At 40.1% G+C, this 27166-nt stretch overlaps 1 protein-coding gene across 5 annotated transcripts in view; it reads left to right on the top strand.

Annotated features, from left to right (window-relative positions):
- The window catches only part of LOC141426921 (protein abrupt-like), a 30990-nt gene extending 4020 nt beyond the window's left edge, over positions 1-26970 (top strand). For 4 of the 5 annotated variants that reach the window (XM_074086178.1, XM_074086179.1, XM_074086181.1 and 1 more), the window contains exons 3-14: positions 7238-7404; positions 7997-8112; positions 9885-10029; positions 10475-10641; positions 11406-11517; positions 12137-12296; positions 12859-12903; positions 17488-17629; positions 18371-18508; positions 19050-19246; positions 19936-20097; positions 20380-26970. In XM_074086178.1, the coding sequence (XP_073942279.1) occupies positions 7238-7404; positions 7997-8112; positions 9885-10029; positions 10475-10641; positions 11406-11517; positions 12137-12296; positions 12859-12903; positions 17488-17629; positions 18371-18508; positions 19050-19246; positions 19936-20097; positions 20380-20741 (1913 nt within the window). In that variant the 3' untranslated portion in view covers positions 20742-26970. Of the gene's footprint in view, positions 1-7237; positions 7405-7996; positions 8113-9884; positions 10030-10474; positions 10642-11405; positions 11518-12136; positions 12297-12858; positions 12904-13669; positions 15983-17487; positions 17630-18370; positions 18509-19049; positions 19247-19935; positions 20098-20379 lie in introns of those variants that run through there. The other variant, XM_074086182.1, reaches the window with a different exon arrangement.
- The last annotated feature ends 196 nt before the right edge of the window (positions 26971-27166 follow it).

The following is a 27166-nucleotide window of genomic DNA, read 5'->3' as shown; positions in this document are numbered from 1 at the left end:
GCGATACAGAAAACATGTACATACACAGAGAGAAAATTACAATGTAAACAATAGGCGACCTTATCGCGAGCGATCTCTTCTTGGCAACCTTGTGAATGTGTTGATTAGGGTATTATTATTATTATGTAGAATGCCTTTACGATTTAATACTTCGGAATTTAATTTTATTTTGAACATACTTTTTTATATTCAACTACTTAATCAAATAATTTACGATACGAGTATTGGAACATTCTGAGACACAGATATGTAGGTAGGTATGTGTGTACGTATGCAGTTAAACTCTTTATTGTACAAAATAAATAAACAAACACAATTGACACATACTGAGATTTAAGTACAAAGGTGAACTTATCTGAACTTAGGGAGAAGTAACTCTACTCAGCATTTTGGCCATTATACTCGTACATAGGGTAGAGCTCGGGTAGAGAGACGTTGTGTACCATTAGCCAAATAAGTGGTCTATCAATTTTTAAGCAAGTTCCTATCAAATGAATATGTCGCTAAAGTCGAACTTTCAAGTTGACAGACACGTCTATTGGCATTATTGTTTTGTGACATGCAAACGATTATCGACTTTAGGGTGGTAGACCACATATTTGGCTGATGGTACACGCGCAACACAGTAACACTTTCACGTTTATAATGTTTAAAGTTTTATAACATTATGGTGATTAGTGTAACTTTAGTGGACGCCATACCTCTCTCATTTTTAACGTATAAACAAATTCGCATGTCATTTTAAAATCAAATGTATTCAGGAATCGCTGAAAGGCACGCTGTAATAAATACGTGCCAAAATAAAACGGCAAATTTTAATTTCAATGTGATATCAATATGAGGTCGTTTACCTGCGTAGAAAAGGGGGCATTCAGTTCACGGGCCGATAGATATTCCAAGTTGGATAGTGTGGCTTCCTGAGAGCCGTACCTAATATATCGAAAAACGTAGTCGCTCTAATAACATGGCGCCGCGTTATTTTAATTTCATTTGCAATGTTTTCACCAATGTGGCATTATTTGGTGTAATGCTCATTGATTTTCACAAAGTAACCAGTCTTTTGTGAAAGTGTGGTGACCCCCACTAACATGGATAGAGGCTACAACACAAATACATTGTAAAACTGTTAAAAAAAATGTTAAGAAAAATTTGCTTGTAATCTGTTATGCAATTGGGCCCTGGCTGAGTTTTTGTCGGATTCTTCTCAACAGAGTTTTCTCCGAACCGAATATAGTTTTTTTTTACATCTTAAGTGCTTGTTATACCTAGCCTAAATTGAATGAAGATATTTTGACTGACTGATCTCTCTCCGGGCAAATGTTATGCCTGGGGACCGATTATTGAAGTAAGATCGAGAGCGTCGGAAGTTGTTTATGCGTCGGAGTTGAGACACTGTGATAATAAAAAAAAAACACAGTTGTTGTGTTCGAGTGCAAGATGGCGCTTGGCGCTAGGAGTAGCTACAATAGGTTCATTTTTAATTCTTTAACCCGAAGGGTAAAGGTCTTAGACCTTGCGACGTACCGTAACTCAACACAATTCTAATTAGAAAAAAAATACCAGGCTAACCCGATCAATTATCAATTAACGTTAAATTAGATTATTAATTGTTTTTAAATAGGTACATAGGAAAATAGTAAATCAATTGAGTTGCTTTATAAGTGACATCAGAACTTGTTATTGCCGTACAGTCGAGTTCATAAAATGGTGAGCAAAAATTTAATCAACAATACCTGAACACGACTCTATTGTTAACGGCGTAGAAGCGTGTTCAGATATTTTTGATAAAATTTTTGCTCACAAGTTTATGAACTCGACTGTACATAATCCATTAGCTTTTGCTCCATCGCGAAAAAATCGTTTATCGCTTTCCCGCGGATACTATGCAATTTTCCGGGATAAGAACTATCCTATGTCCTTCCTATGGGCCAAAGTATCTTCATACCAAATTTCTTTTAAATAAATAATTGGTTTAAGTGTGAAAAAGTAACAGACAGACATACTTTCGCGTTTATAATTAATTAATGGGGATGGGGGAACCTGTTAACATACATAATTAAAAGTATGTGAAATAATTGGCGCTACCCTAAAAATAGAATTTTAATGCAGATGTAGACAAGTTATGCTATTTGTAATTGACCTATTTATTAATGATTTTCCTGTAGGTATACAAGGTCTCTCTGAACATGGCTTTAAGTTCAAGGTTCGATTCTAATCACAAAACTAAGTTACTTTTCTTTTGAAACATTTTCATAAAACTTAAATTTACTTCATTTTTTGATCCTCAAAGTTTAATCGTTAAATCAGTTTATCGGACATGGCGGAGTTATCGCTGCCTCTTAGTACGGGGGCCTTTAAATAATTTTTGACATTTATTTGACATCTCTAAGATAAACACATAGCAATGTGCCGTCAATTTGGTATTGTACCGTAAACTGCTTCAACTTTGCCTTCTGGCCCCAACATTGCCTGATTCGATTTAGAGTCGATAACTTAGCACTCTTATAGGTTTTAAACTTTTGTCTACACGGGAATTATTATTACGGGGGGATAAAAGTTTAAAACCTAGAAGGGTGCTAGGTATCGACTCCCAATTGAATCAGGCAATGTTGGGGCCGAGGGCAAAGTTGAACCACACGGTTATTTGTATGAAAAAAAAAAATCAGTTATGCGAGCAGAATCGAACTTTGGATTTAAAGCCCCGTCAGAGACTCCATTTATAAAATCCTATAAAGTAATGACAAAATAAATCTGATTTAATTATATTTACAAAACATCCGCGTGTTTTACACATCCGTCAAGCTATTGCACCAGGTACTTGGTACTTATGAGTCATTTGTCCACAAATAAGTACATCTAATGGATTGCCTAATAATAGGATGCACTTTTTTAGAGATCATTTAGGAAGATCATTTGCGTATTACTCTTGCGTTGAGCTATTTTGACTTTTTCACTGTGAAGATATTTTCATTGTTTTTTTTTTCGGTTTATGTGCAACCTCTTCACATTTAAACCACAAAACCATCATCATCAGCGGCCGGAAGACGTCCTCTGTTGAATAAAAGCATCCCCCTAAGAACGCCACAATGAACAAGAACTCGCCACTTGCTTCCACTTTGACCCGTACCTCTCGCGATATCGTCAGTCCTCCCAGTGGCAACGCTTCGTCTTTTGGTGGTCGCCCCTCGAGGACTTTTCTCCTCCAATGGCTATCCATAAAACAAATGTATATTTAATTTTGCATGGGAATAGTTTGAGACCCTGAAATGGACATGAGATTTTTTTTTACCAAATATTGAATAGTTTATATAGTCGTCTAGTGTCAGACCTTGTAACTCCTTCAGGTTAAATTTTACAGGGGGCACAAAAACTCCAAACAATTTGTACAATAAGAATTCGTGGCATGGCAATTGTATAAAAATGGAGTTACAAGATTTTCTTGAAAAGAGTTACGAGGTCCGACACTTTAGACGACGAAATAGAACAGCCAGTTTCAAATTTTAAGCCTGCGTCCAGCAGAGTCGGGTTGTTTGGGCTCGGCTCGGGATCAAAGGACGGGGTCACGATATTGTTATACAGAATTCGGGAAACCGATTCGATTGTGTAAACACGTTGAGATGGAAAATCACACTACGGGCGTCTTACTTTGATTTTGTGATGCTATGTTACCTTATGTGAAGTTGTACAGTCACCAGCACAATATTTGACACAGCAAAGCGTGCATTAATATCTGATACAAACTGATACGACCCTGTAGTACGTGTCAGATATTTTTGCACGCACTACTGTGGCAGATATTAATGTAAGTGACTGTAGAACGTGCTTTATTGTTATATATTTAATATTTACTAGTAGTTGACTTTTAAAAAGTGCGCGAAAAAAAATGGATGATTCCGCGCATTTGACAAGTGATTTCGTAATTTTAGTCGAAATTCCTTGAAATAAAAAAAATGTGAAGATAAAACAATCCCGTGTAAAATTAAATGTAGTGCAGATACGCGATATTTACATGCGATAAATAAGCGGATTTGCACTATCCTTGACGATATGCCAATCACATTTTACTATAACAGTACCTATTTCAGTGTTATATTTCTACTTCATTTCTTATATCTGGGACAGAAAAAGGCTCTACAATTATTCTATTTCATTGTAACATTTAAAATTGTACCTTTCTTTTGAGAATTTGGTAATTAGTTTCTATTACTTAGAATCAACCAAGAGTCAAAATAAATCATTCAAAATTACCTACTTCTAGGGGAAAAAAAACAGCTTCAATCAAAGCTATATACAAGCAAACATTAAGTAATACAACCGCAAATAACATTAAGGTTCATTCCATTTCATTAATAACGCAGGTGCTGATGACGATTTCAATGTACCTTTTGTACCTGATTTTAAAACTAATGATCTGTCTGATTGTATTTTAGGTACTTAAAATATAAATGAATATTCTGGAACACTACACTCGAAAATATCGAATGCAACTCTATTCGTAGCGCCGTTGGGGTGTATTTAGATGATTTTATCTTTGTATCTTCTTACTTCTTATTAAAGAAAAAATCATGTGAATCTTTAATTAATGCTTGAAATTGATAATTAAGTCTTTAAGTACCTGTACATTAGGAGAACTTAATTAGGTACTCTAATTAAATATTATTATTACCGGCTTTAGAGCTTGGAAATTATTGTTTGTAATTGACGACAGCTTTTTGAATTGCATCTGCGTTTCACGATTACAAATAAATTAGCATAGGTATACCTATTTGTAATAGGTACTAGTTGTAAATTGATACCCTTTCTAAATTTCGATACTTTATTCTAGTATTTAATTCTGAAAAACAAAACTATAAATAACCTGAAATCATGTAATCGTTGATCTATGTAATGTTGATACGATAAGTGGCCGACCTCGTAAAGCTACTCAAATTAAATACCTCTTTATATACATGTATTAGTCGTATTTAAGTAAATTTTCGTTAAAAAAAATGGTAATTAAAAACTTTTTTTGCTTACTGTATTTGCATTACAACCCCACCTACGTAATTATATGTTTACATATTAATTTTTAGATCAATCCGACCACTGAAAGCAAACAAAAAAAATACCGTCGGGGAAAGTGGAATATAATTTGAATTTATCTACCAGTAAATACCGCATATTCTACCGCATCGTATGCATGGTTTTAACTTAATTTATTTGTTTATTTTAACTAATTTTGAGTAAACATTGGTAATTGGGTAAATTTGTTAGATACGCGGAATTATCCAATGCTTACGTGGATTTGCGTTATCCTCGACGATTTGTTTTAAAAAAGGTTGTAAAAACCGGATAAGTGCGTCTCGAACCGTATGTAAAAAAGGGTTCCGTTGTTGAAACGAAGTTTAACGGGTTATGAAAAATACCCATGGAACTCCGAAAAAGTGCTTTCACTCCAAAATAGCAGAACGAATTGGGATGATCCCACGCATAGGGTTTGTCTCTGAAGTTGTCCTGAGACCACATGGCTTTTGGACTTTTGAAATCTCAATATTTTCAAAATTTAACATAGAGTATTTTTTATTTATTTAAAAGATACAAAACATGAAATGTTTTTTCACTTTTCATGCTCGTAAAGTTCGTGTTTATGCTGGATCTAGGCGACATAAAATGACTTTTTATGCTCTAGTGCATAAAGTAAAATCTTCGTCTAAGACCAAGGCAATCAGGTGTAAACAGCCACAAACAAAGAAGTGTATTTTTTTTAATAATTTTTAATTAATATAAAACTAAAAATCAATTAAATCAATCAAAATAAATCAATAAAATAAAAAAATATATATAATAATACATGAAAAATAAAAAGTACATAGAAAGTGAACAGTTGTTTCCATTATTTCTATCTCATTTCCTCGCAATCTAAGTGAAAAGCAGAGTGTAAAACTCGAGCATTAAACCCATTTTCCCCTCGACGTGTCTATCCACCCTCGCCGTACCGGCTCGGGTGCCTATATGAACGTCTTGGGTAAAATGGATCGTTTTATACTCTTGTTGTACAATCTACTATAGTACATATACAACTAATGTAGGTACATGTTTGTGAGAAAAGAGTGAAGAAAAAATCTGAAGCAAAAACTTCGTATTTTTAAATTTCACACAAACGAATGGCTACGTGCTACGTTCGTAACCATAGCCAGTATATATAAACCATTGCCTACGAACAAGCTTTACGAGTATACTCTGGAGTAAGATATTCGCAATTTTGCAGTTTTTTTCTCTTTCAATATTATGAGCAAGGTAGGTAAAGTATGTGAATGAAATTTATAATATTTTATTTTGCAAAAGAATAGAGTCGTGACAGATATTTATGCACACTTTTTTGTGTCAAATATTGGTAACGGTGACTGTACTTGTAGGTATAAGCTAAATCACGCTAAAAGCACGGGTACAAAATCAAAGTGTGTACCTACCTAAGACGCCAATGTGAATTTTCCATCTTATCGCGTTTACACAATCTCTCTCAATTCGGAACCAGGTCAAATGTTAATTGTCCCATGATTTTATTTATTTAATTTTATCTTGATAATTTCCAACCCAACTGGTGTTAACTTTGAATAAATTGCCAAATATCGTGTATTGGCTTCGAGTCCTGAAGGGGTCGTAAATCCTATATTGGAATGGTTAGTGAAAATATACCTACACACGGCTGCGTCGCCAGTTCTTTTTTCCTTGAACTTGGCTGGACACTCTGCCGCGTGTCTAGCTAGATCACTTTTTCACATTACATTATTAAAAATTTGGTTGAGTCCGATATTGAGATTTCCGATATTGGACAATTAAGTATCGGAATAGGATGACGACTGGATTAAAAATATATCATTCTATTTAGTCCGACAGTAAAGTTAGGTTATGGAAAAATATGGGACACGTATTTTTTGCTTTATCAAATTATAAAAAATCGACAAAGGTATAGATCATCAAACTTCCGGAGTGGGGGCTTGTGACATCACTATTAGGTAAAAATCGTACCATATAGTGACTTCACTCGAAACTCCTAAGCACTGTATCCTCGTCATTTTTTGTTTGTCAAACAAAAGAAAAAATACGTGTACAATATTTTTTAATTATCCGACTGGCGGACTAAACAGTTTTATTTAGTCATCTACCCTATTACAATATCGGAACTTGCGGTCCGAGATTCCGGAGTTACGATATTCCGGGATTAATGCCGTAGTGTTAACCTGTGTCGCGTTTGCAGGCGGCGCCGCGGCCGGCGCGCCGGGTGCGGGCGGCGAGCAGCAGTACTCGCTGCGCTGGAACGACTTCCACTCGGCCATGGTGTCTTCGTTCCGGCGCCTGCGCGACGAAGAGGACTTCGTTGACGTCACGTTGGCGTGCGCGGGCGCTACATTCACTGCACATAAGGTACGGAAGTTAGTCAGGCAGGGATGAAAAAAAAACGTGAGAAATGACGATTAAAAAGTCTGCTGTTTTAATAAAATCGATCGTGTTAATCATTTTAATAAATATTTAAAAAGCAATTCTTATATACCTAAATCCATGTTTTGTGCAATCTAAGAAAGGTAGATTTATTTTGGTTCTATCAATAACACATAGGTGTTACAGTAATAAAACTTAAACTAGCAATATAATGGAATTAAGGGGTGAAACGAAAGGACAAATTATAACACCCCTCTTTTTGCGTCGGGGGTTAAAAAGGTCCTCCACCCAGCGCGCTATCTTGTGTAATATTTACTCATTCGTTATAATATTTTTTATAAATAAATTGTAAACCGAGATTTGATCAAGACTGGTGGACCCTGACGCTAAAAGAGGGGTGTTATAAGTTTGACCGCTCTGTGTGTCTGTATGTCTGTGTGTGTGTCTGTCTGTCTGTCTGTGGCACCATAGCTCTTAAAAGGGTGGACCGATTTGAATTTTGCATTTTGCATGTTTTTTTAAAGATGGCGGAAGCCAACCAAAAGGATTTATTCTTTACTGAACACTTGCTGTCCAGGTCGTGCTATCCGCGTGCAGTCCTTACTTCAGGAAGCTGTTAAAGGCCAACCCCTGCCAGCACCCCATCGTCATCCTCAGAGACGTCCACGACAAAGACATGGAGAGCCTGCTCAGGTGACTACACTCCTCGAACCACGCCATTCGTACAGGTCGATTCACAAGAGCTGGCACTAATTTGAACGAAAATAATGTCACTATGCGTACAAACAATGTTATAGGTAAAAAAATGACATATGCGTGACATTTTCATATTCGCGTGAAGTACATAAAAAATAGTTACACACAGAACCATTCGTTGAATCCATTCGTGCGAGCTTTTATGAGTCGACCTGCGCTTTATTTTTTCATTTTTGCATCATTTGGATGATTTCATTATAGCTAATATATCTCGGGAATTAATTGGCTACTATTTTATTTACTGCTAAAATTATTTCGACGTTTCGACCACATTATCATTTAACAGTTTTAATGATTCAATTTACACTCGATATATTTGTATCGGGGGCTTATAATCATAATTAATTTTCTTTATTTTGTTAAATTTAGATATACCTAATGATTATGTTAATATTTTGCATGCTATTTCAAGCTGTATAAGGAGCACATATATTTTGCGACAACACCTGTAAATCAACCCTTTTTCTAGCAGAATAAACTATTTCATTCATTAGTAAAAGTATAAATATTCCGTAATAAAAAAATATATCATTTTCGAGATGTATGATAGAAATACTGAATGATAAACTGAACTGTCTTTTATAAAAGGAATTTGCTTAAAGTTCCTTTGATATCGGAGCTCCCTAAAAAAATATCAGAATATTAATTTTAAATTATTTATCATCATCATCATCATCCCAGCCTATATACGTCCCACTGCTGGGCACAGGCCTCCTCTCAGAACAAGAGGGCTTGGGCCATAGTTCCCACGCGGGCCCAGTGCGGATTGGGAACTTCACACGCACCATTTAATTGCGTTTCCTCACGATGTTTTCCTTCACCGCAAAGCTCGTGGTAAATTTCAAATGTAATTCCGCACATGAATTTCGAAAAACTCAGAGGTGCGAGAGCCGGGGTTTGAACCCACGACCCTCTGTTTGAGAGGCGATAGGTATCATGATATTGGTATAATACTACCGTACACACATGTTAACAAGCTATTCAAAGCATTATCATCCGTTTTGTCCAAGGCTCCATAACGAGGACACTTCGCAATGTCATTTTTTGGGGTTTAGTCGCTTTAAGGCCAAAGACACGTCCTTGCTTTTTTAGGGTTCCGGAGCCAAAATGGCAAAAACGGAACCCATATAGTTTCGCCATGTCTGTCTGTCTGTCTGTCCGTCCGTCCGCGGCTTTGCTCAGGGACTATCAATGCTAGAAAGCTGTAATTTTGCACGAATTTGTATGTAAACTATGCCGACAAAATGGTACAATAAAAAATTCAAAAATATTTTTTTTATTGTACCTCCCATAGACGTAAAGTGGGGTTGATTTTTTTTCTCATCCAAACTTGTAGTGTGGGGTATCGTTGGATAGGTCTTTCAAAATCATTAGGGGTTGCTAAAACGATTTTTCGATTCAGTGATTTTTTTGCAAAATATTCAACTTTAAAGTGCAAATTTTCATTAAAATCGAGCGTCCCCCCCCCCCTATCAAACTTTCAAGGAAAACTAGAACGGCTAAGTTTGCTTAATAATTATTAGTAGTTTAAGAGTAATTAGCAGCCTAAGGTATAAAATATACCTTAACTTGGAAGATTCCGTATAAAATACGAAATCTTAGAAAAATATTATTTATTTTTTTCGTAATGGCTACGGAACCCTATTTTGGGCGTCCGACACGCTCTGGATCGGTTTTTATTTTATTCAATTTTGTCCTCTCTTTGTCAGGTTTATGTACCAAGGAGAAGTTCACATAGGGCAGGAGCAACTCAAGGAGTTCCTTAAAGCGGCGCAGCTGTTGCAAGTGCGCGGGCTGACCGATGTACCACCGACGGTGCCCGTGCCCACAATGGAGCAGAATAAGGCGTCTCCCGTAAGGATGACTTACGATAACCGAATAATATATTGTCCTATGTATCCATGTACTCACACTCCGGTATTAAATAGCATGAACCAATAAAAACGCTTCATTTACACATCCTTGCTCCGCTCAGCTGTTTCTACCTACTAAAGATGTGCTGTGCGATAATGTGTAAATGAAAAAAAAGAAGTAGAAACGCAGTTATTAAGCCGCATTCCCACTATTTGTCGTGTTGTGTCTTGTCGCATCAGAATGGTCTCGGTTTCATACATTTATATGGTTGCGTTCACATTTATCTGATGCAGTTTGCTGTGACGGCTTTTGTTGCGTCGCATCAAAACTATAGAGAGAGAGAGAGAGAGAGAGAGAGACAGAGAGCATCACAACAACACACGACAGATAAATATGAATGCAGCTCAGCTCAGCTGCTCATCATTTGAACCTCCTTCACCTCCAGCAATCAGCGTCATCGTGGACGGAGACGGGGTCGGGCGGGTCTCGCGAGCGCGAGGCGGCGCCGCGCGAGGGCCGGCGCGCGCGCAGACCGGACGACGGCGCGTCCAGCACGCCGCCGCCCAAGCGCGCGCGCTCCTCAGACCTCTACCAGGCTCAGATGAAGACTAGGTGAGGATAGTTGCATTTTTTAGGGGTCCGTAGTCAACTAGGAACACTTATAGTTTCGCCATGTCTGTCCGTCTGTCTGTCTGTCCGCGGGTAAGCTCAGAGACCGTTAGTACTGTAGAGCTGTAATTTGGCATGAATATACATATCAGTCACGCCAACAAAGCGGTACAATAAAAAAAGAGTAAAAAAAATTTTTTTTACTGTAAAGTTCCCATTAGACGTAACGTGTGGGTGTTTTTTTTTTCTCGACTATCCCTATAGTGTGGGGTATCCTTGGATAGGTCTTTTAAAACCATTGGTGGGTTTCTAAGATAATTTTTCTATTCAGTGATCTGTTTGCGAAATATTCAACTTTAAAGTGCAAATTTTCATTAAATTTGTATTTGACAAGTTCTGAATTTGCCATATTCTATATTTTATTTATATTTGCAAGCTGGATCCCACAAAGGATCTATACAAGTTTGTGTTGCTTGTTGGGTATATTTAGCGGACTGTAGACACTTTAAAACATCGCTTCTTCAGATAAAAGCAAGTTTATTGCAAAGACACACAAATTAGTTACACACGCTTGGAATGGCTGATAGAGAAGGGAGGAAGTGGGGCGGCCACATCACCTATAGACAAAAAAAAAGTTTATAAAAAAGTAAAAAATACTCTATGTTGGCAGTGTTGCTAACAGGATCCAACAGTATATATCTTCTGATCTGTCAACAATAGTTCCTCTCACTGCCATACTAATGATCCCCTAACCGTTTCTGGTGTAGGACGGAGCAGCTTCTGGCGCAGGCGAGTCCGGAGCGCAATGGACACGAGCTTGCATTGTTCGGCCAAGCATTAGAACCGGGAGCGCATTTGTCGAACATCTCAAACAACCTGGTAAGCATATAGACCACCTGGAGTTTACAGCAGGATACAGCTGAGACTAGATTAGCCTTAAGTGTAATAGTTACAAGCTCGTGCTTTTTGGCCAAGCGTTAGAGCAGGGAGCACTTCTGTCTACAATCTCTAACAACCTGGTAACAAGCAGATAAACCACCTGGAATTTGATGGTAGACAGCTGGGAGTAGACAAGCGCAAAAGCAACGAGCACAAGCTTAGCCTAGCATTAGAGTAAACACCGTATCGGCAACAGCTTGTTCAACAGCTTGACCATCTGGAACACCTGGAATGTACAGCTAAAACGCCTTGATAATTAAATAAAAATATAACGTCAAACATCTAGACAACTGTTACCACTGATCTGAAAAAGTTAACATTTTGTATGACATAAAACTTTAATTTGTATTTAGTAACCATACACCTGGAACAGCTGGAACATCAAAGATTATTTTAAAACAGACTCAATTAAACAGCACAATATTAAAAATAGTTTTATCTGCACCTTTTAAACGATGATTCGACCTAGGACTCGGATCAAGATCTGAAGAAGATCCAGAAGTTATTTTTGCGAATCTTAACCTATTTTGCAAGCCTAATCATTCTTTCTGCCTCCTAGTCGGGTGAGGGTGAGGACTCTTCATCGGATGCTGGTGCGAGTGACACGGAGGGCGAACCCCGGGCAAAACAAGAGCCATTGGATTACGACGACCCCGCTCACATCGCCAACACCAACGGAGCAATGCCGCACAGCTTCCCTGGACTACTCAACCTGCAAGGTAGGTATCGTCCACACAGCACAATGTTAAGAGCGCTCGTTGATTTAGAACTGTCGGAATTTAACATGCATTAATGCGTCTCTAACGAAATCAGGGGGCAACCCTCGTAAGTACACAAAAAGCTCTCGTGAATTGCGACATGTGCTACGAGAACGCCACAAGAGAAAACTGACAAAAGACCTGCATAATATTTTTTTTTATTCGTAAAAACTCATACAGCATCACAGTATAATACTAAAGCACTCAATAAGACAGAAAAATAATCGTAAGCACTGTAAAGGCTTTTATTGGAGCGAATACAAATTCTTACTGGTAATAAACTGAATTTTAGTCTAGATGAGTTAGTCAAGTATGACAGTAGTAAGGCAAGTTCAAGTAACACAAATTAATGCAGGGCTCTGATTGAGTGGAAGTTTTCGCGTATTTAATTACGGTTTTACCTTTTATTATTAAATCTTCAGAAGGATAGAGAAACATTTAACATTTCTAATATTTCAAACTTTCGCGATTCTCACTCATTTTTTTATATGTAAAGCAATAATAACATTAATCTCATTTACAGGATTTCCAGGACTTCCGGGGCCGTCGGGGATTCCTGATAACTTCGGTGAGTAATATATTTGCCACTTTATAAATCTCTGTAATATTCTTGCCTCTTGAGCATGACTCAGTAACGACCAGATCTTTCGATTACATCGAGAGAACAATGGTAATTAGACTTTACCGATTATTTTCATTAAATTGAGGACAATGTATTAATTGACAAACAATAAAGGTAGCGCTAGCGCTATTAAGTGTACGTTACTGAGTCACGCATGCCACCGCATGTTCTAACACTAACATCTAATTAACGAGTGCCTACGTCCCGCTCGACCGTCCCTATCAAACGGTCAGTCCAACAATACGCATAAGAAGCCGTCGCAACAATGGAAGCGAGTCGCGTCGCGCGTTAACGGTGTTAGGGCTCGAGACGAAAATGAACGAGACCTCCGTCTGCCCCAGGAGCCCCCTGGCCGGGCGGCGGCACGAGCGGGGCGGGCGAGGCGCCCCCGGAGCCGCTCAAGCCCGCGTGCCCCGCCTGCGGGAAGCGCTACAGCAACAACAGCAACCTCAAGCAGCACTTGGTCAACGTGCACTCGGCGCCGTCCGCCGCCGCCGCGCACCGCTGCCCCGCCTGCGGCCGCGCCTTCAAGACCCGCCAGTACATGCAGATACATATGAACTCCATCCACGGCATCAAGCAGCGCCGCCGCGACCCCGCGCCCCCGCGCCCGCGCCCCCCGCGACACCCGCCGACTTCGACCGATACACATACAGTAGCGCTTAATAGTACGCGTGTGGTGATGTCTCTAACCGCCGCCTCTGTGTTACAGGGGCGGCTCTGGCGGGCGGGGCGCTGGGCTACCGGCCGCAGTGTCCGCTGTGCGGGCGCGTGTACTCTTCCACGTCCAACCTGCGCCAGCATATGCTCAATGTGCACTCGCAGACCGACCGCGACCAGTGGTTCCCGTGCCAGCATTGCGGCAAGAAGTGCAAGACGAAGCACTACCTCATCAACCACCAGCTGCAAGCGCACGGCATCCGGCAGCGCCAGAACTCTTAGAGACGGCGCGCCGCGGCCGAGCCCCCGCCGCCCGCGCCGCCCGCGCCCCCGCGCCCCCCGCGCCCTTCCCGCCGCTCGCCGCCTGGTGGTGACCCGCGCCCGCGCACGCGCCGCACGCCCTAAGATGGAACGCGCTCATCGCCGACGACTGATACCCTAACATCCGCAAAAACTCAGAACAGTGGAATAGAGAGAGCTCGCGAATATGGACGCTCTTCCCTCAAACGCGGACCCTGCAACCTCGCTGAAGGTGATAACTATAGAAACCAGTGCCAATTGACGTTTTTGAGACGGGACCGCGCATCGAAGACGCGATTACCGTAGGGTATTAGACAGTTTCGCGGGATCGGATAAGGGAGACCGGCGCTGGCGGTGGATAACGTTAGTGTCGGCGTTGCAGACTTGTGCCCGCTGTGCGCGTGCGCGAACTGGCAAGCACCCCCCAGCTTGGTGGCCGCGTGGAGTGCATGCCGCCGCGCTGGGGCTGGGCCGGGCCTAACGCGACCACATTCGGCTGTGAAACGAACTCAAGTGCGGCTTATTATTAAAAAACCGAAATATTGATCTCGACGCTCTCATGTTACGTGTAAAGACGGTAGGGTGTATATCGACTGAAAATTATTTTTGTAGTAGATTAGACTGATATTGTTTACGTAAGGTATTGTTAAGCGCGTAAATAAGACATGTGATGATTGGTGCCATTGATAGATTACCGTGTGCTAGGATTGAAGATCATTCTCTCGACTTCCTGAACGCCTGTAACTCTTCCATTGTTGCTTCGACACTTCGCCCGCGACCGCGCGGTGGCTTACTGCTCGCTGCGAGTGGCATGATCCCTTAGTTTCGATGTCGTCAAATATAACTGTAAAACAGATACGTACGGTTATTGTTAAACTTATTAAGTGCCTAAATATTCACGAATGGAGAAATAATAACTCTGCTTACTACTCTTGTAACACTTTTAGTAGTCTAAGGTGATTTTCCTCAAGTTTAACAATAATTGTATTTTATATTTTCATAGGAAGCCGTTTATATGAAATGTGTTCATCAAATTAGACAAAAGTAATTTTAGCCGACGCAATGGTATGACAAATGGTTGACGGACGAAAAATAGATGCAAAATCAGAATCGAATCCTTATTTGCATTATGCACGGCCAGACAACAATATTGGTTGTTTCACGTATTCAGCCATAATAGGACGTGCAAATTTTATATCAGCTATAAGATGCCACTAAACTATAAAAGTAAAGTTGGGGACATTTCATCAAAAAAATTAACAACTCAATTAATAATTAAATCAACATAATCCACAAACAGTTAATAATTAAATACCTAATTAAAAAGACACATCACATTAAAAATAATACTTTTAAATAATTATATTGCATGTTAACAAGTATACTTAGGTACCGCATCGCAATTATTATGTATACTACTTAACTAAGTGGGTAACTATACTAAGAAGTACTAGTAAGTAGTACTACTATTATTACTTCGCTGTAAAACAAACCAAGCTAATTCATTTTATCGCAAACAACATTATACCAATTCCTTGTCTGTCAACTTAGGACATGCATAAATCGATACGTCATTACAGTTCCATAAGTTATGAAACCAATAAGCAAGAGATAACACTAAGTGTGATCAGATTAAATAGGTTCAGTCGCCAACATGCGTTTTTTCGAAAAAAACATTTGAGCGAAAAGTTATTTACCAGGTAGATTCTATTAATGAACTGAATCGAACACGGTGTATATACCCGTTCAGATATTTGTGACCACATAGACAGCTAAGATATTTATGATAGCAACTGTAGGTACTTCTTTTACGTGATCATGACACCACAAACAAAGGATATTCAGTCAATTGATTGTACCATCAGCCAAATATGTGGTCTACCACCCTAAAGTTGATAATCGTTTGCATGTCATAAAACAATAATGCCAATAGACGTGTCAGTCAACTTGAAAGTTCAAGTTTAGCGACATATTCGTTTGATAGGAACTTGTTTAAAAATTGATAGACCACTTTATTTGGCTGATGGTACCTGCTGACACAAGTCGAAACAACTAATATTACGCTTATGATATTAACAGATACGTTGTCGTCAGGGTTTGAACCACCATTGCGTCAGCTGTTCAAAACACTCTAAGTTTGGTCTCGCAGAATATTGCGTACGTACTTATGTATATTTTCGACCATAGTTAAGACAATACGAAATAGAAGTAAAAAAAATCAAATGCCTTTTAGCGCAATAGGTACCTAGGGATACGTTCAACAAGCATAGTGTTTATTTTTTAAATGATTCGAGAAGACCGTGTGGAGAGCACAATCTAAAACATATCTAGTCAATGTAGAAAGTTACGAACACACAAAGGGTTCATTTAATATTAAAAAAACATTTTCCATTCGCATATATTTTCGTATTTAGGAACGGACGTGTAAGTTCTATAGAATTTATTCTTTTATTGACAAGTTTAGCTGACGACGTACGGGGAAGCGTTTTATGACTGGACTATCATGAATGTCGTAATGTCGGCTGTTTGTTTGTTAATCATCGGCAGTAGCTTCCTATACCATAACCATAATTACTGATAACTCGATATTAAGTCAGTTGTATGTACTTAGTCTTCCAAAGAAATCCAGTTAAAACATTGGCACTTTTTGTTTAGACGGCCTAGCAATAAAGTCCAGTCTCTCAAGTTGTATGTACATAGTAATACAATGGTTGCCTTCAGAATATATGCGATAGGAACTCAGCGTCTAGATCTCGAAAATTAATATTGGTAACTTAGCGTGTAGTTAAAACTGTTCCTGACGCCTGAGAGGCATATTGTCGTATATCTCTATTATATATAGTTATTTTTAAGCGAGTAATGTAAATTAGTCAGCCCAGTAACCAAATGTTCAATGTGAGTAAACGATTCTAGTTGCGAATGTATTAGTGATACGATATATACGTAATAATTTAATTTTTACCCGAAGAAAGTGTCTGCTTATAATATAATGATATACTTAAACAATAAAACTACAAAGTAGACGACGCGTTTCGATTACTAACAACTACCTAGTAACAATTTAACATAGTTACAAAAGGTAAGAATTCTACTGTCACCAAAGGCGCTGCTAGATTGACAATATTTCTATATTTTTGAATCATTTTAAGTACTTTTTTAAAATAAACTGTACAGCAATTGACCACTTTTCTGTTTTAAAGAAACCTAAGTGTATAATTAACGAAAGATACTAGCGACGCTAAACATTGTGTCGCTTTTTGGTACTAATTAGCTACTTAGTTTAGCTGATATAGGTAGCCTGTAACTTCAAAAATATCGATACACCTAAAGCAACAAAAATAAATATATGAATACACAACCTTAACGTTAAGTGAATAGAGTCTTATATACCTATGTACATATTTTTGTAACTTAAACTGTATCGATCTTTTTGGAGTTGACTGTACCTACAAACTAATACACCATTATTGGAAGCCACCTATTTCAATTGCATCTAGAAATATTGTCAACTCCACCGCCAACGTTAGCTGTTGATCTTTGAGCTACCACTAACCCCCCTCCCCCCACCAGGTGGATCCCGGCGGACGCAGGACCTGCTGCGCGTGCGCGCCACGGACCCGCGGCCCTGCCCCAAGTGCGGGAAGATCTACCGCTCGGCACACACGCTTCGCACACATCTTGAAGACAAGCACACTGTCTGCCCTGGATATAGGTGGGTACCCTAGTAATACGTAACCGTGTGTAGCGGCTCCTAGCGCCATCTAGTGAGCAACTATAGAAACTCCAACCCAATCCTACTCGGATGCTCTTCCTTCGGACTTCGGGCCCCAGGCCCAGGCATAACACCTGCCTGGAGAGAGATCTCTATTATAGCCTCTCCCCCCTCATAGGTGACCCCGACTTAAAGTTTAAACTGTGTTATAAGATCCGATTCGAAGGACCAAAGAAAACTGTCCGAAAAAGAATCGGTTTCGCACTAGGGTCGCTACAGACATATTCCATTTAGGCAACGTAGAAGATTGGGACTAGGCCAATTGGTGTAAACATTCCGGTGGATAGACAAGTCGAGGGGAAAATGGGTTTAAATTGTAATGCTCGAGTTTTACACTCTGCTTTTCACTTCGATGGCGAGGAAATGAAATAGAAACAGTGGAAACAATTGTTCACTTACTATGTACCTTGCATTGTTCACGCATTACTATTATAATTGTACATTTTAAGTTTTATTAATCTATTTTGATTGCTATTTAGTTTTATGTACATTAAAAATTATTTATATGTAGAAACTTCTTTGTTTATGGCTGTTTACACCTGATTGCCTTGGTCTTAGACGAAGATTTTAATTTATGCACTATAGCATAAAAAGTAATTTTATGTCGCCTAGATCCAGCATAAACACAAACTTTACGAACATGAAAAGTGAAAAAAACATTTTGTTTGCTTATCTTCTCAGATGCGTGCTATGTGGCACAGTGGCAAAGTCACGAAACTCTCTACACTCCCACATGTCGCGGCAGCACCGCGGCATCTCCACCAAGGACTTGCCAGTGCTACAGATGCCCACACGCTTCGACCCTGAACTCGCGAGCCAGTGAGTATGATCTTGACTGGAGACGAAGCCACTCATCTAAATAAGGCACCACACTGGATTATTTTTAAGAACTGACGGCAAAAATATCAATGAATTATCATAGTCATTTAATGAGAAAATGCTGCCAGTCTTTTGGATATATGTAGAATGCTATAGGATGGGGAGCATGTTTTGATTTAATTTTGTATATATTAGGTTTATAGTTTTGTCAATTTTGACCATTAGATCAAAGTTTTTAACAAAGGGCCCAAAATTTATTTATTTAAAAACAACATTTTTCACGAAAATTTTGGTCATTTTGATCTCAACAACCGCTGGATTAGTGGGACGCCACTTAAGTTGGTGAACTGGTTCGAAAAAATCGTAGATCCGGTGCTGAGTACACCCTGTGGCATGTATTGAGAGTAGACAGCGCTAATGCTCCCTGCTAAACCCTGCTGAGAAGGCAAGCAAGGCGCAGGCTGCCTACCCTACCCTAATAACCCACTGCACGCCAATACCATACACATTCAGCAACTAACGCAGCGATTCCCTCCCGCAGACTCCTCGCCAAAGCGGGCGTGAAGGTGTCCCCAGAGCAGCTGCGCGCGCGCGCCTCGCCCACGGGCCCGCGACGCTGCGACATCAAACTGGACGCCAAGTCAGCCGCCTCTGAGAGCAGCTCCGTCTGCGGCGACAACGACAACGACGACCTCAGCCAGTCGCGCTACGGAGACAGCATAGCTGTGTCGCCACCTCGTGAGTATCCTTGGACTACCTTTTTTGCTTTTTTAGGTATAATAGAGTAGTTTCTTGGTCTTAAAATTATTCTGTTTAGCCTTGCGGTTAGATTATCAAAAAACATCGGACACGTATTTTTTCTTTTGCCAATTAAAGAAAATATGAAAAGCCGTGGTGGCAGAGTGGTTTGACATATGGCCTCTCAAGAAGAGGATCGTGGGTTCAAACCCCGGCTCGCACCCGCGAACGGAACGGGCCCGCGTGGGAACTGCGGCCCAAGCCCTCTCATTCTGAGAGGAGGCCTGTGCCCAGCAGTGAAACGTAATAGGCTGGGATGATGATGATGATGACAAAGATGATGCGCGTCAAATTTCGGGAGTGGAGACCTTGTGACGTCACGCATAGTTAAAAAGTGTCGTACGGTATAACGTTACGCGGAACTTTAACTGGCTATCTAAAATCTTCATCATTTTTTGTTTAATTGTCAGCAGGAAGAATACGTATCCAATGTTTTCTGATAATGTAACTGATGAACAAATTGGTATATCTTACAACTCTAGCCTACTATAAAACCGATCGATTAACTTCTACCTCCACCTGATGATTAGCCTATTCACACTCAATATTTTTATGCCACTTGAAAACTCAACAAAGCAATATCAATCAAAAAACTTCGACACCCAATCAATGACTCCCATTTTCCGCAGACATAAACAGTTTAGCAAACACGACGATCACGAAGGTGCCGGCGGTGCGGGCGCTGTCGGTGCGGGCGGCAGAGGGTGCATTAGCTCCAGCTCGTCGGGACGACTTCGCGCCCGGATACGGCGCTGGCTCTACTCTCATCGACACATACTTACAGTATATTGGTCAGTTCACGCTTTTTATTACACACTCCCAGTGACCACCAATGTGAGGCTCCTTTGGAGTCAAATTACGAATGTAATGTTTTTTATGACTTATTTAAACGCAATGCAATCTTTTGCAGTTACTTTATTTATTTATTTACAATCCTCACAGCATAGAAACGGTCTATAACGGGGCACTGGGCAGCTATTCATACCTGTGACATAATTATTACGTTACTTTACGAAATAATATGTCAGCGAACTTCAAAAGACTAGGATTAATTTTAACATTCTTAATTGCAGGCATGCCAAATATAAACCACCTGGCTCAGATGAACGCACTCCACATGGACCGGAAGACGTACGAGGAGCCGTCACCGCAGATGGCGTCGCTGCCGCCGCCGCCTTCCTCGCTCTCGCATCAAAGCTTCCTCAAACAGATGCAGAGAAAATACACCGACATCGGCAAACCCGACATCACCCGCGATGCTGACGAGCCGCTGGATCTTGGTAAGGAGCGCCAACGCAGCGACAGCGTCGGCGACGACGACAAAGACGCTGACAAGGAACGCGACTACTACAGCAAGGAGTTCGCCGACGACGACCGTCGCGACGAAGACGCGCACGACGCCCGCTACTCCGACGACGACAAGCCCGCCTCATGAAGGCCCGCCCCGCCCCCGCCCGCGTTCTGTTGAAGGTTTACAAACGGTGCTTGAGTGTTATGTTTTGTGGTTAGCTGATTCGTTTTGCGAGTAATATCGGTTTAATTGTTAACCCGTCGAATGTCGTTGGTGCCATTTCCGATGTAATGTACATTTTAAACTAGGATTTAATTCGTTGAGGCCGAGCGGCCCCGCGGGGCGCCAGGCCCGGCGGGGCGGCCGTCCCGGCGCCCGCCCCCGCCGTGAGATTGTTTTAGTAGTTAATGAACTAGCGGGTAGTGTTTTTGTATTGTGCATGTAACGGTCCCTGTCACTAGTAGGGCCTTACATCGTAATTCCATCCATCTACCTCAGCATTCGGGCCAATCCGGCGTGTAAAAATTAAAAGAGAACATATATCCACACAAATTGTGAAATTCCATCCATCTACCTCACTTCAATAGATTTAATTTAATATTTTATACAATTTATAGATATAAATAACTGTTGTTTTATGTATTTTGCAGATTGCATTTATATATATACTACGTAGAGCATATAGTAGATAAATATACGCAAGTCATTAGGTCATTGGTTCCGAACCTGGGGATAATTACCCTTTAAGGGGAAAACTGTACTTTGTGAGGGGTAATGAACAAAAAGCCATCAAACATACTGAATAAAAAAGCGGCGGAAAAGTCGCTCTGCATTTGTTTACTACTTAAATCAGGGGTAAAATCTAAAAAAAGGTTAGGAACCACTGCATTAGGTGATCGTTAGAGCTGCCCGTAGCTAACTCGTTTACATTCTCATTGCGTTGTGTAGTGCGCACTCACTAGAGAACTTTAGACTTTGTGTGGGCGGCAAGCCGCGCCACGTGGCGACACGTCGCGCCACGCCGCGGCCACCGACGCCACACGCGTAGCCACGTAGCCACCGCCGGGTAAGCACACGAGTACCCCTATATCTACGATATCTTGTATACGAACAGAAATATAACAGAGCTTAAATCTTACTATACTAAAGCGACCCCGTGTCGCCACTTCAGCCCGAATCTTCGACTACCTTGAGACTGAACACTATTTTCAGGGAGACCTTGTTGTTGTCGCATTAGTAATTTTGCGAATTTATTGAAAATGAAAAGTTCAAATTTGAAACTTAACAAATCGTAATAAGACATAATATTGCATTGTATATAAATTTGAGTGATATGTAAAGTACATATAATAATAAACAAATAGAAACAAAAAGCAATAAATAAAGTATACCTTGATGTTGCCTTCGGAGTGTGTATATAGGAGGCGGACGAGAGTCGGCCGTACCGCGTCGGTCTCCGGCCAGCCGTCGGCAAGTCGTGCGCTAGCCGGCGACTAGCCGTCGGCAAGTTGTGCGTTAGCCGGCGACCAGCCGTCGGCAAGTCGTACGCTAGCCGGCGGCCAGTTGTTGGCGAGTCGTGCGCTATCGGGCGACCAGTCTTCGGCGACTCGTGACCTAGTCGGCGACCAATCGTCGGCGAGTCGTGCGCTAGCCGGCGACCAGCCGTCGACCGCGGCGCACGAGACCAGCGCTCGTGCTGCCGACGTAAGAAGGTTTATTTTGTAGTAATGATGTGGGCTCGTTACTTAAATAACAATTACTGTGATTACAATCTCATATTAGCCTTCAATACTTATACATATTTTTTAGAGTACAATGTTATAGTTATTTAGTATATTAATAAGTATATTTGTAAGCGAGTCACAAAATTATATTTACTTCCCTAAACATTAGATTTCACGTTATTTAAGTATTTAGAGCAATAGTTGAAGCATTTAACCTTTTATATGAGAGATATTAACGTTTAGGGTTCTTTTGAGATTCCGCGTCCTGCGTCCGCGCCGCGTGTAAAAGGGCGGGCCGGCGCGCGCCACTTCGGTTCATATACCATAACCTTGTTGACAGTTAACAGTGTTGTCATAGTGAGTAATTATTTCGACTGTATATAAAATAAGTTTTGATTGTTTAGAAAGATGTGTGCATTTGTGATTAGTTATTGATTATAATTATTATTTAGATGTTTCTATGATTTCCAGACATAACAAATGTATACCGCTGCGCACGACACAATATATCGTATTTTAACCAATAGCCAGTTACCATAATGTGATTAAAGTATATAGATATATATTATATTTTTTGAATACACACACGATTGTCACGAATAAATATGTAATGGCAAAACAAAAGTTGCTTGTCGCTTTTGAAGATTATAAATTAAAGTAAGTTCAGTTTGGGTTTCCTTTACGAAGCGATGCATGAACAGATATATCGGCAACTACTGCTTTGTACAGATAATACACATTAAACAGTTTTCTTCAGGATATAGACTACGATTTACTTCAATTATTAAAATGAGCAGGATATGGCGTCGATTACGGGTACGGGTACGGGTTCGTGGTTAGAAACGAGAGGTTATGTTGTGCAAACCAAGTCCATAAAAGTAATAAGACAGGGCGTTTAAAAAAAATAGTGTACCCTTTCCTTTATGTATTTTTAAAAATTTGGAGAGGTCCCTATTCAGAATCAAGAGCACAATCGATTCTGATCGTTTAAAAAAATGTTCCCATTTTTTCATACAAAATTTTATGAGTCGGTTTTGTCACGCCCGTACAAAGTGTATGAAAAAAACGTCGCAAAACTGTCATTTTTTTTAGGTAATTTTTTTAAACTATCGGAATCGATTGTGCTCTTGATTCTGAGTAGGAAAAACCATAATTTTCCCAAAATTTAAAAAAAAAGAAAAGGTACACTTTTTTTTAAAACGCCCAAATTTCATGAGTCTATTTGTTTTATTAGCAGCAGGTACATTCCTCAACGAAACATTTTTGTTTTAAAAAATGATTTCGTCGAGTAACGTTCTGCTAATAGAAACAAATATATGGCCAGAAAATCATTTCTTACGCCTATCCAATTCAATTAGGGTTTCCGTGACAGGCATAGTTTCGTGAAGTCCGTTTGACAGCTTTGATATTTGCGTCCCGTTTGTGATTGGTTGAATAATAACTAAATGAGCCAATCGCTGCAAGATTGACTGTCGAACGAACCTCTCTATACTAACGCCATCTAGCGATATTTCACCTGTCAAAAAACCCTTATGCCCGGTTTACATTATTCCAGTAAAACCGTTCAGTAGCATGACACTGCGGTGCTCGGTCGATCTTGTGTAACTCGTGTGGATTGTGACCCCGCAATGTATAGCTACTGGCACGATTTTACTGGAATTATGTGAACCGGGCATATTTCTAACAGTCGTAAGCTATGCTACTTGCGATAGATGGCACCACATAACACTTTTGGCGTATGCAAACGGTTTTTTTCGTTGGGTTGGTTGGGACGACATGGTGGTAGCACAGCGCGTATAACCAAGAGATATGGGTCTAAATCCCATCCGAGCAACAGGAAACTTCTTAGTTTCTTAATAAACCTTAATATCAGGAGCTCATTAATGGTATTTGCAGTCTTCATCTCACAGAAAATATGTCTAATGTAAACGTGAATCTACAAAAACTGTTCAAGTACTCTAGTAGAGCCAGTGTAACTAGGACTTTGAGTCGACGAATGCTCTCTCCGCATGCATTTAGTTACCTTAAGAACTTAGGAAGTTCGTTTAGTTACTTTATTTACCTACAACTATACCTCATTAGCATGACAGTTCATGTAAAACTCAATTTTATTAGTTTTATTAATGTTGTTTATTGATCTGTTCGTGTTATTATAAGTTAAGCGATTGGGACGTGTTGAACGGTCATTTTTTAAACCTTTGTCATTCATTGTAATAGTTTAAATACATATATGCTGTGTCCAGGGGCGGACTGGGATTTACTGTGACCCTGGGCTAGTACTACTTAGGGGCCTAATAAAGTAATCAACTAATTGCAATAATATCGAAAATTTTCTACAATAATGATATACTTGATCTCTACCGGGGTTTGGGAGGCCTTTATGCCCAAGCGGCTTATGGTTGCAGCCCTCCTAGATCCGCCCCTGGCTGTGTTAAGTAGCAAGAGACCCTCGCGTGATACCAGACTACCACTACCTTACTGCTCGCAGGTTGTTCTTTGCATACGTTAGTTTCTCCGTTGAAATATTGGGAGCTGAAGGCACGGTTCTCCTTGGTAACCCTCAAGCTGCTTCGACTGCCTTAGGCACGCTTCAGCGTCGTAAATATGCCTCGGCAGTCTTCGGGTTACATCAGCAGCTTAAGGCATACCTATCGACATTATTTTTCTCAACACTATTCTCTCAATTACCCTATTATTTTCCGTTTTTTAATAACTTTTTTCTTGTGGTGTTTGTGATACTTAAAATGAATAATAATAATTAATATCATGCGACACTTGACACCAATCGACCTAGTCCCCAAACTAAGCAAAGCTTGTACTATAGATACTAGGATAAACATACTTATATAGATAAATACATACTTAAATACGTATTAAACATCCAAACCCCAAGAACAAACATTCTTATTATTCATACAAATATCTGCCCCGGTCGGGAATCGAACCCGGGACCTCAAGCTTCGTAGTCAGGTTCTCTAACCACTTGGCCATCCGGTCGTCAAATGAAATAGTTTATTTTGCTTTTGATGCTTGCTTGTTTGCCCTTGGCTTTCAAACAGTCTAGCCTGTGGCACATGATGGTATCGATTGAATGTAGAGGAGGGCATGCCCCCCCTTACGCCCCCTGTCCCCCTATACCACAAAAGTTACAATGGCTACAATTCTAGAAAATTGTTAAGCTTCTCTTAATATATAATGTATGTATGTAAACTCTTCATTGTACAAAAGAAAAGAAACAAAACACAATTGACAAACTTATAGTATATTTACATATACTACAATTTTGACAAATTTGTAGCAGTTGTAACTTTTGTGGTGCCTTTAGGGGGCGGGTTGACATGTTAACATACATATGTCGCACAGATGCACGGTCGGTAACGGCAAGAAAGCTAAAACCTGTTACAGTTGTTTGATATAGACATCCGCAGAGCCTGAATCATTCAAATATACCAAATTTTATAACCAAGTGCTGGCCGGTAAAGATATAGAAAACTGAAAACCAGCGTCAATCTCTAAGTGTGAACCCAGGGCTCTACAAAAGTTCTGGCCATAATAAAATAAATGCATTAGGTACAGAGTAAAATTGTATAGCATATACTTCCCATTAATTAGCTGTTGGTAACTATCTAAGGGATCCGGGAAGTGTTAGTTTTTCCACAGGGTTCCGTAGCCAAAAAAGTTTCGAAACCGCTGTTGTAAACTAATAATTTCGTTCTTGAACGGTAGCAATGGTATCATGAGTGGTGTCTCCTAAATGTACACACGAATGGGTAGTACCATAGCGAGCACAAATAATTAAGTTCGGGTCTCAATGCAAGTATGTAGTTACATATAGTTGGGCATGTTCGTTTGATACTTAATATGAAATTATTGTACTACCACCGGTTTAATGTAAGCATATAGTATCACAAATTGTTGTTTGCCCCTCAGTTAGAGCTGTGAAACAAAGTTTCTACAAGTTATTTAATGGCTAAATGGTTAAATCAACAGTCAAACTGCACCGAGACTTGACTATATATTGCTAACTCTATATGCGCAAGTAGACAGTTGGCTAGACCATTTCGCTAATATAAAAGTTGAAAGCTGAGTCAATGTCACAGTATATTTATTGGGCTAGACTAATTTTGACCTAGTTATGGCTTCACAAGCAGAGGTCACGAACCTCTCTCTGGTCCGACTGGTCCGAGCCGGGTCTTGCACTTTTGTTTTCTGCAGCAGCTTTTGATGTTCGTACTTATATTTCGTTAAAGCGTGACCAATACATGTACGGTCTAACTCTAGCAATGTCCCGGATGTGAGGCAAGCTTGCGTGAAACTTTGTTCCACGGTCTCAAGTTCTACTGTAAGTTGTTGAGCCCTCCGCCGCCCGCGGCGCCACTGTATACGACTATTGCGATAGGGCTGTCACCATTCCGTCATTGTTTCGTTGTCAGGGTCGCCGCGGCCGCTGCGCACGCGTTTATTTTTGAGCCGCAACACGACCTTAATGCGCGCAGCGACCGCGCCGACCCAAAACTTAGTATTACGTGATCTGTATTATTTAATTTGAAAAATGCCACGCCTTCGCCATTGTACATTAGTGTACTAGTTGTACGCCGCTTAACTTCATTATTATTATATACAAGAATAATAAAAATAATTGTTTTGAATTTTGTGGTTTGATTTGTTTCTTCTAGTCCCAGAGCCTGATTACCTGATAGTTACCTACTGTGCATACAGGTACAGTCACCAGCACCAATATCTGACACAACAAGCTTGCATAAATATCTGATACGACTCTATTTCTAGGGCCGGAAGGCCGTGTCACATATTTTTGCACACTCCGCTGTGGCAGATAATAATGCT

This window comes from Choristoneura fumiferana, chromosome 3 (genome assembly GCF_025370935.1).
Source record: "Choristoneura fumiferana chromosome 3, NRCan_CFum_1, whole genome shotgun sequence".
In the NCBI taxonomy this organism is placed as follows: domain Eukaryota; kingdom Metazoa; phylum Arthropoda; class Insecta; order Lepidoptera; family Tortricidae; genus Choristoneura; species Choristoneura fumiferana.
Note: the sequence above shows the minus strand (reverse complement) of the source record. Positions and strands in the feature narration are given on the sequence as shown.